Here is a 9,743-nt window from a genome sequence, read left to right on the forward strand (position 1 = left end):
TTTTTTCTTTATCTTTTCATTGTGTCTACGTAGACCACTGACAAAGACAAAACTGTTGAAATGCTTGTGATTTTTTAAAAAAATCTTTTAATGTAATAAAAGTATTTGTACACATATCTGTCAACATAGTAATCAGGTTGTAACTGCCAGTGCCATTTATGTTGTTTTCCTTAACTCTGTTGCAGTCATCCATCAGTACTTCTCCACTCTTATCCAGGCTGATTTTTCATGTTTTTGTTTTGTTCTGTATAGACTATCTTGGACCACATGCACTTGAAATGCAAGTGTCATGGCCTCTCAGGCAGCTGTGAGGTTAAAACATGCTGGTGGGCCCAGCCGGACTTCCGGGCCATTGGTGACTACTTGAAGGACAAGTATGACAGTGCTTCAGAGATGGTGGTGGAGAAGCACCGGGAATCCCGTGGGTGGGTGGAGACTTTGCGTGCCAAGTATGCCCTTTTCAAGCCGCCGACGGAGCACGATTTGGTCTATTATGAGAACTCGCCCAACTTCTGCGAGCCCAACCCTGAGACTGGCTCATTTGGAACCAGGGACAGAATGTGCAACGTGACTTCACATGGGATTGACGGATGTGATTTGCTCTGCTGTGGCCGTGGCCACAACACCAGGACAGAGAAGAGAAAGGAGAAGTGCCACTGCATCTTCCACTGGTGCTGTTATGTCAGCTGCCAGGAATGCATCCGAGTTTATGATGTGCACACCTGCAAATAAAGAAAAGGTATGTGTGGGGTGAAGGGACAGCCTGTAATAAAACTGTATTGAAAAAGCACCTAGTATAATATAGTGTTTAAACAGCTTTAGATGGGATGTCCTTGGTTCCCATCTGAGTTAGTATAGATCAGGATTCTAATACAAACTGAAGTGACCAGTAGAAGTGTAGAAAGACCTGGTCAAAGGCAACCAATTAATACATATTTAACATTGAGGCTGAGATAAGCAATTAAAGGCGGCCAGACACAACAGACTTTTTTTTTTAAAAAAAATTAAACACACACACACTTACTTAGTTGGTATTAACCTAGTGGTAGTCAAAAGCCCTTGCTGATCTACTGCAAAGCATCCAAAGATCTACCAGTAGATCTCAATCTACCTACTTCTGCCCACTCCTTCCCTAGATGACCTTAAGTAAGCTACTATTGCCTTACTATCAATGGGCACCAAATGGAGGCAGGAATGTATGCAGATAAAACTTGCCTAGCTTATCAGATACTTGCAAGAATTGTTGTGATCATTCACATATGTGGAATGTTTTGAAAACATAAAACACATTGTATAAATGCTCATTGTTATTTAATGGGACCTTGCATGGGTTTACACAGAGCAGTGAATTCTGGAAATTCCATTCTTGAGACAAGAAAAGAGCAACTCCCTCCCAAAACTTTTAGAATCAGCTAGCTAGAACATCTTGCTGCTCATTAGGAGGTGCAAATTACTGCATGTGGGCTTTCTTGGGATATTTATTGAACAGAACAGAGAAACCTGAGTTTGAAAAAGTTTCATATTTCCAAAGCTGAAACTCTAGTTTAAGTCACCATCAACATAACGGTGATTAACAGAATCCATGAAGAATGGAGGATAGTGCCCTAGGCACACCGAGGGCAAGAGGTGGGAGGCTGGCCCTTAAGAGCAGCACAATAAACGAGGTGTCTGTGAAGTCGCTGAAAGGGAGCTGCCTAAGCGGCAGGGTCTTGCTATTTACTGTTTTACTGTTTTACTCTGTACAGCACCATGTACATTGATGGTGCCATATAAAATAATAATAATAATAATAATAATAATAATAATAATAATAATAATAATAAAATAACTAGGACAGGACTGAGCTCCTGCATGCAGCTCTCATTCAGCAGAACAGTGTGGGTTATGCAAAGAGGGTCTTTGCTTATCCTGATTAGTCAATGAAATTGTTTAGGAAATCTCAGCCCAGATGTGCACACCCTTTATGATCAGACTGTTCAGGGCCAAGATGACTGTAGGATGTAGAGCAGGCAGGGCCAGGTCATGGTGGGCTCTGGGGCTAACAGGCTGCAGTGGATCCCCTGCTGTGCCCCCAACGTTGAACTCACAGATGACATTTGTGTCTGTGGGTATGTATACACACACACACACACACACACACACACACACACACACACACACTACTTTATGTACAACAATGCGAAAACAGGGTGTGTGTTTTTAACTACATATCTTATTGGAAATCATATTTTGTGCTTTCCTGGAAGCAAAAGACTCTGACACCTTGTCTATGGTAGAGAACTGAAATACAAACACAAACTCCTATTTTCACTTCCCCTTTTACATCGTACAGGAAACAGAAAAACAAAATAGAAGCATGCCATCATCCTGCCCCTCTTCCATCCATTTTGCTTCTCTCAACACAAAGAAAGGGACTCAGCTTGCAGCTGCTCCTACTAGCACCAACCAAGTTGCTGGCTTCAATGGCCCGGCGCAAAGCCAAGCAGCTGCCGCAGGTCAACTCCCTTTCTCCAGTGGATCCCTTTCATGAATATGCACCGCCCCAAGCTGGGGACCCAAGTAGCGTTGGGAGGGGCAGCCAATTTGCCCAGTGCTAGCTGAGGGCTTTGCACCTCAGGGCTACTTTGGACTCCCAGGGCTAGCTGTTATCTCTAACCGTTATCTCTGATGATTTTATCTCTGAACGTCACTCCCATCCTCTAGGGGGCTCCACTCAGAACACCTGGCTGGAGGCTCCACATCCCTGTCCTAGAGGAAAGGCAGAATATAAAATAAAGCAACAAAGAAAGATATAAAAGGTTGTCACACAGAGGAGGGCCAGGATCTCTTCTCGATCCTCCCAGAGTGCAGGACACGGAATAACGGGCTCAAGTTAAAGGAAGCCAGATTCCGGCTGGACATCAGGAAAAACGTCCTGACTGTTAGAGCAGTGCGACAGTGGAATCAGTTACCTAGAGAGGTTGTGGGCTCTCCCACACTAGAGGCATTCAAGAGGCAGCTGGACAACCATCTGTCAGGAATGCTTTAGGGTGGATTCCTGCATTGAGCAGGGGGTTGGACTCGATGGCCTTGTAGGCCCCTTCTAACTCTGCTATTCTATGATTCCATGATTCTAAAGTGGTGGAAGACATTCAATTCTGTACGTGATGAGCTATTAGAAGCTTTTGCCAAACTGGGAACTACACTCTCTCTCACTGATGATGTCAGGGCGAGCTTGGAAGCGTTTGTTTGTCAGTTGTATATCCCCAAAACAACACTGTGATGTAGGAGATATAAGATGGTTGTTGTTCCCACAGAAACAATGTCAAGATGAGAACCTCCCTCCAACAAAATCTGCTCTGAACCCAGTTTTGTTAAGGGCTCATCTTCAGGCTTTTGAGTGGAATCAGGACCTCATCCAGCATCCTAATATCCCACCACCTACGGATTTGGGGGTTGGACTCGATGGCCTTGTAGGCCCCTTCCAACTCTGCTATTCTATGATTCTAGGGAAAAATAGTCTTAGACTGTATAAACCTAACATGTAAAATGGCTAGCTTTGCATTGCATTGTGCCACCATCATGTGTATATGCATCTGCACTAAAGAATAGATGCATCCAGTATCACATGAAAATTTATCTCATAGAGACCCTGGGGAGGGAACTAAATCCTAGAGACTGCCCCTAACTCATAACTCAAACTAAAAAAAATAAATCAAAATTTGTGTCTCACTTGCCCCACCCATATGCCTCCACCTTCTGCATGATCAACACGGAGAAACTTTGTAAACAGCATAATCCTATATATTTCTACTTAGAAGTAAGTATCACTGAGTTCAATGGAATTTATTTCCAGGTAAGTCTGTATTTGATTGCAGCCTTACAGCATAATCCTTTGCATGTTTAATTAGGAAAAAATAAGACTTACTCTCAGGTCAGTGTGCATAGAAATGCAGCCTAGACCTCTCTCTCTCTCTCTCTCTCTCTCTCTCTCTCTCTCTCTCTCTCTCTCTCTCTCTCTCTCTACCTTTCCCTCCCTCCCAGTTGCTATGTAAACAGTGTTTTTACAGCCCCCATCCCAAACTGCATTTCCCTAAAAACACCCAGCAACTTGCACAGGCCACAACATTGGACCACATTGCAAGAGGTGTCATATGTTACTTTCTCCCTCCCAGCAGTATGGACATAACAATGAAATATGCTGCAGGGCTGATGGGACCTGTATGCTCAGTCACCGAGCCTCTCCCATCCCACACAATATGGACATAATAGAGAACGTTACTTGGATGGGCAGGGTAGACAGGAGCTTGAAAGAGCATAACTTCTGTTTGGGGGCCAAATATGCTTCTGAAAATTCTGGATTTCTCAGTTGTTTTCTGTGGGCAATGCTTACTGCTCCAGGAGGGTAGACCCCCCTCCCCCCGCCAAAAGGGTTCAGAATAAATAAAAATGGGTTCAATAATAAATCAAGACAATGGTCTCTCTGCACTTATCTCTATGGCAAATACTGCTCACAAATGGTTAATAATTCATTAAATAATTCATTAAATGCCTTGAAGTGGTAGCTGGCACATTTCTCACAAAACAATTGAACAAAATAGTCCCTGAACATTTTGTATCATATCTTGGGTTCTATAAGGGCTAGGAACTTCTCGGGGACTCCAGTCTCCTTAGCCCAATGGTTAATCCAGCAATGAGAGTAGGTGGCAAGGAATTAGGGTGCTGCACTGCATGGCAGTTGTAACTAAACCATGCACCTGGATCCTATCTCTGTAAGGAGGTCTCAAGTCTTAGAATGACTTTGAGCTATTTATTTCATTACTTCACTTACTGAGGACTGGAGACTTTCATTTAAAAAGTGTCAAGTTATACATACAGCCTGAAGAGGGTCCCCCCCCCCACCCGGCCATATTTCGTTGGTCCTAATAAAAGTATTACCAACACAGACATCTAAGTATTTTGAAATACAGATGATTCATTTAACAGGAAAACTCTTTCATCAAGGCCATTTTACAGATTGCATTGTAATATATAAAGTGTCAATGAGAAAAAGACACACTAGACTGCCCCCACCTCCCATAGGGCCAACTGACACCAACTGCTCTGTAAGAAGGAAGGAGGAGCATGGAAGGAGGCACTCGGGAGCACACAAAAGGACCCTCTGGGTCTGCGGCCATTGGACTCTCCACCCCTCCCCAGACCAGTGGATGTCCACTGCCCTGTGGGAAGGAACACCAGGCGCTGGCTTCTTCTCAACCAGAGCTGGTTGTGTCGTTCGGTTTTGGTTTTTTGACCATGTGATTCTTGTTGTAACTGTTGGATTTTATAAATATTGTAAGCTACATTGAGGACTCTCGCCAAAAAGTGGGATATAAAACTACTAAATAAATAAACAAGCAAATATTTATAAACATGGAATCATGCAGGTACATTCATCAAGGAACTATGCTTGCCTGCAGCCCCAATTAGCATATACCTGGTGGCACACCTGGCTTTGCTTTTGTATAAAATGTGAAATGGCACTCTCACCAGGCAAGGCAGTGAGAAAGCTATGATTAGATCTCCTGAATTTAAAAATAATAGTAAAAGCAAGCATGGGAATAAGGGTGAGAAGCAGATTGAGACTGAGGAGCTGAGACCTAAGAATTCCCTAGTGAGCTGTTTCCCTGATGGAAATAGACTCCCTGAAGTTGTCTAACTTTGGAGCAATTTTGTTTGGGGAAAATGTGCAAGGTGAATTGGTTAACCTCCCTCCTTCCTTATTCCCATCCCTACCCCACCTCATGGTAGCTTTTAAATTAAAAAAACAAAACAAATTAAGGAAACCTGCAAAGTACAGCTAAGACAAAAAAAGGCACTAGAAAACTCAGAATGTAACAAAAAGCATTGGCTGCAATTGCATTCTGTGTTTCTTTACTTGTTTCCTCTTCCTAGAAAGAGGTCCTTGGTACAACTGGAGTATAAAATGGAAGTGAAAAATTACAAGAAAGCGCCACCGCTGCAGCCTGTGATACATGGAGAAGAAACACAGACCATTCCCTGCCCCCTGCCAAGCCAGGCAATGGTGAAGGAAGAACCCACCTGGAAATCAACAAGACATGGATGGACCACTTCTGCTGACACCTTTCTTCTTTCCTGCAGAACAGACTGAGCTGTGGCTGCAGTTTTTGGGCCACCTATTTTCTAAGGTGGTCTTCCCAAATTTTGTTGTTATTGCACATATCAAAATATATCTGTATATTTAAAACCCTAAGAAAAGAGCAAGGCTGTGTGACAGCACTGATATAGGATTGCTGTAGCTGTTCACTGCAGTTACTTATGTGCAAAATGCAGATAAATAAGAACCATAGTTCAAGAAAAAGTTAAAGGAAACAAAACAGCCCTGATGATAGCCGGTAGTTTCTCACACTGAAGTTGTCAAGTGCAGTTGTGTTATGAAAAACTTAATTTGGGAACCTTCACTTATCTTTCCTCCACCCCCAATACAGACCTATGTAACCAATCTGATTTTTTTTAGTTCTCCACTGTGCAAGCTGCATTGCTTTTGGAGTAGGAGGTAAGGAGAGAATGAGAGAATCTTATCCTTTTCAAATCCACAGTGTTTTCTTGAACTCGTAAAACAGATGACTGCCTTTGTCTACCCTTGTTGGTCAGTAGTGACTCAGTAAGATTATATATATTTAAACACATTCCTATTTAATGTGTATATCATTTTTCGTTCCTATAGCCCAGACACTTCCCAAAAGAACTTGGATTGGCAAGGGAAGGGGTGGGGCTGCAACCACCAGCCCCTGCTTCAAAATGTAACCCCTTGTCTGAACCATACAGCATTTTCCAGCAGGTTGAGTGAACAGGAGGACAAGTGGGTTCACAACAAAATGCTGGAGTTTATCCTCACTCTCTATCTGGAATGCTCTGTACAGGGTTCCAGCCCGTCAGCCATGCCTTCCTCCAAGATACGAGGCACTCAGGGGCTCAAGGAGGCCAATTCCCTCCCCCACCCCATTTTCCATCCCCACCCGAACTGACACTCAAAATTGCATGGCTCCTGGAAACCGACGGGCACAAGCACTGGGTTGCTTGATCCCCCCTCCATTACTTTTATACTAAATCTGTATATCTAGGGAGTCCCCTGATTAGGTAGAAACCCATTAACGTGTTCCGGGGTGGCTGTGCTTCACTTCCAGAGAGCAATCTCACACGGTGGAATGTGTTTTAGAAAAAAACTGCTTCTGTTCGTTGCTCCAGACAGCCTGGAAGAAGAAACGTGCAGGGATGTTTAGGCATCAGGGTGTTTGCCATTCAGGAATAAAATACATCTTTTCTTCTCCCCCCCCCCCCTTCTCCCACACCTCCACTGCTGTGCTATAAAGAGCTATGGAGCTGTCAGTCTCAAATTGTAATATTTTATAGCTGTATATAGTGTGGGGCAGGGGCTTGGGTAACATAATTCTGGAGATGGGAAAGGATACTTTCTATGGGGCTTGAGCAGGTGAATTCTCATTCCTTCCATTTTTTTCATACCACAAAAAACAGGTGCACTATATCTTGATTGACAGAGCTACAAACCACCTGTCAGGAAGCACCCTTGATTGGTCAATTCTCACAGACAGCCTGGAGGGCAACTTGTGGTGGACAAATATGTAAAGTCACTGCCTTATTTGGTGTGGCCCCATTTCGCTTGCAAGTGGAAAGGCACTCATAGAATCATGGAACAGCCGAGTTGGAAGGGGCCTACAAGGCCATCGAGTCCAACCCCCGGCCCAGTGCAGGAATCCACCCTACGGCACCCCTGACCGTATGAGTTTGCTCTCAGAGGGGACAAATGGGACCGGTGACAAAATGTCGCTCCCGGCAAGCAGGCCATCCCCCTCCCCCTCCATTTCTCTTTTCAACTATCACTATTAATTCTGTGACTGCTGAGCGTGTTCCGTCCCCATAGGACTGTTTTGGGTTTTCTTTGATTCTTAATTTTTTAAAAAGATGTTTTGTGTTTCTGAAAACCTTGAGGTTCCCCAAACATGTAAATATATGCTTATTTCTGAGTGGCCCCATTTTGGCAGATCACCACCTGAAGAAATAATGACAGCTGAACTTTAAGGCAAAGTTAAGAAATGCCCACATGACTAGAAAGGGTTGGTGCAGACATTATTATATGCTGATAAATTATATATTCCGACATCTTTTAAGGAACATCAAGGATGAAATCAGACAGATATTGTAATGTGTGGGGGAAGCGGTTCTCAACAAACATTTGATGCATTCCAATGGAACATTTTTCAGGGCAAAGGGTTTGCAATCCAAACCGTTCCCACCACATTTAAAATGTGCGTCTACCTTCACACCACAAAACTGACTTCATAAAAAGAAAATAGTTTACCAGGCACGTATTTCTTAATAGCTTATAGCAATTTTTCCTTCATTATTTCCTTGCTGGAGCCAGAAATTCCAGATCTGAATGAGGGTGCAGGTGTGGGAGAGGAACTCTACAGTCCACCTGCTTCCTTCTCCCCTCAACCGACTGTATCCAAAGTTATTTACAAAACTGTAGAGCAGCCTTCCCCAACCTGGTGTCCTCCAGATGTGTTTAACTTCAACTCTCATCATCCCCAGCCACCATTGCCCAATGCTGGTTGGGCATGATAGGAGTTGTACTGTGTGGGGGAAGAACGGAGGGCACCAGATTGGGGAAAGGGGCTTTGCCACGGAGGGTTTTCAGCCTTTTTTTTTTTTAAATTATATTCTGAAAATTCTCTTTTTATAATTATTTATTATACAATGTATATACCATTGAGTTAACTAAGATTCTATATTATATAAATATATATTTTAAGAAAAATATATTTCACCTCTCTTTGGTCATCTTAAATCAATAAAGGTAAAGGCACTTAAATTAATTGTGTCGTTTTGAATGTTTACTTGGTGTTAATGTGGAAGGTGGTGTAGTAGTCATCAAAGAAGGAATTGGCTACCTATGATTAACTGAAATTAAAATCATCATTTGTCCATTGCAGAAAACAGACCTAAAAAGCTATTGTTGGAACTCAGAAGGCAAAGTTTAGGCAAATCACACTCAAAGATGTAAGCAATTCAGGAGTGTTTATCTTCCCATTCTTTTAAACACTAGGAATTAGGTCATATAAAGACATATAAGAGAGATTCTAACACTTTAAAAAAAATGAAGTTACATTAAATGTTAATGGAGCAAAAACAGGATGGGTGGCAATTCCCCCCCCCCCAAATCTCAAATACAAGTAATCTGAGACTATAGGGCTTGAACTGAGGCTAAGACCTACCTAGCCTAATAACTTGTGTGCACTCAAAGTAATAGAGTCCTCTTCATGCATGGAAAGAAATGGGGGCACACGCCACCGGCTCCTGCAATTGGCAGCCAGTATCAATCTTTTGAATTGGTCCGGCCTGATATAAATTGTAGATAGCAGCTTCTCTACCCTTACCTAGTTGATTGAGCAGGACCTTCTGCACTTCTGGCTCCGGTAACAGACTTCAGTGTCCTTGACCTGAAATACTGTCCAGGGCAAAAGTGGGATACAGAAACACACGGCCACCTTGCGAAATTCTCATAATCTTGTTCATTTGGTTCACCCTCCAATTACATTTCAAAACACACATTTCTCCATCCATGTACTTGCTACTATGAAACCCCACACTGTTATAAGCCAGTTAAAACGTCGAAAACGTCGCCAACAAGAGCTGCAGAACTCCCTTATCTGTCACCTCAGTTCACAAGCCATCAACACATG

The 9,743-nt window shown here is 43.0% G+C and overlaps 1 protein-coding gene across 1 annotated transcript in view; it reads left to right on the top strand.

The window, feature by feature from the left end:
* Positions 1-5,987, top strand: part of WNT3 (Wnt family member 3) — a 78,205-nt gene extending 72,218 nt beyond the window's left edge. Inside the window, exons 4-5 of the mRNA XM_063138469.1 lie at positions 253-739; positions 5,914-5,987. Of these exons, the coding sequence (XP_062994539.1) occupies positions 253-732 (480 nt within the window). The 3' untranslated portion in view covers positions 733-739; positions 5,914-5,987. The remainder of the gene's footprint in view (positions 1-252; positions 740-5,913) is intronic.
* The last annotated feature ends 3,756 nt before the right edge of the window (positions 5,988-9,743 follow it).

The sequence above is a fragment of the Elgaria multicarinata genome, chromosome 11, assembly GCF_023053635.1.
Source record: "Elgaria multicarinata webbii isolate HBS135686 ecotype San Diego chromosome 11, rElgMul1.1.pri, whole genome shotgun sequence".
Taxonomy (NCBI): domain Eukaryota; kingdom Metazoa; phylum Chordata; class Lepidosauria; order Squamata; family Anguidae; genus Elgaria; species Elgaria multicarinata.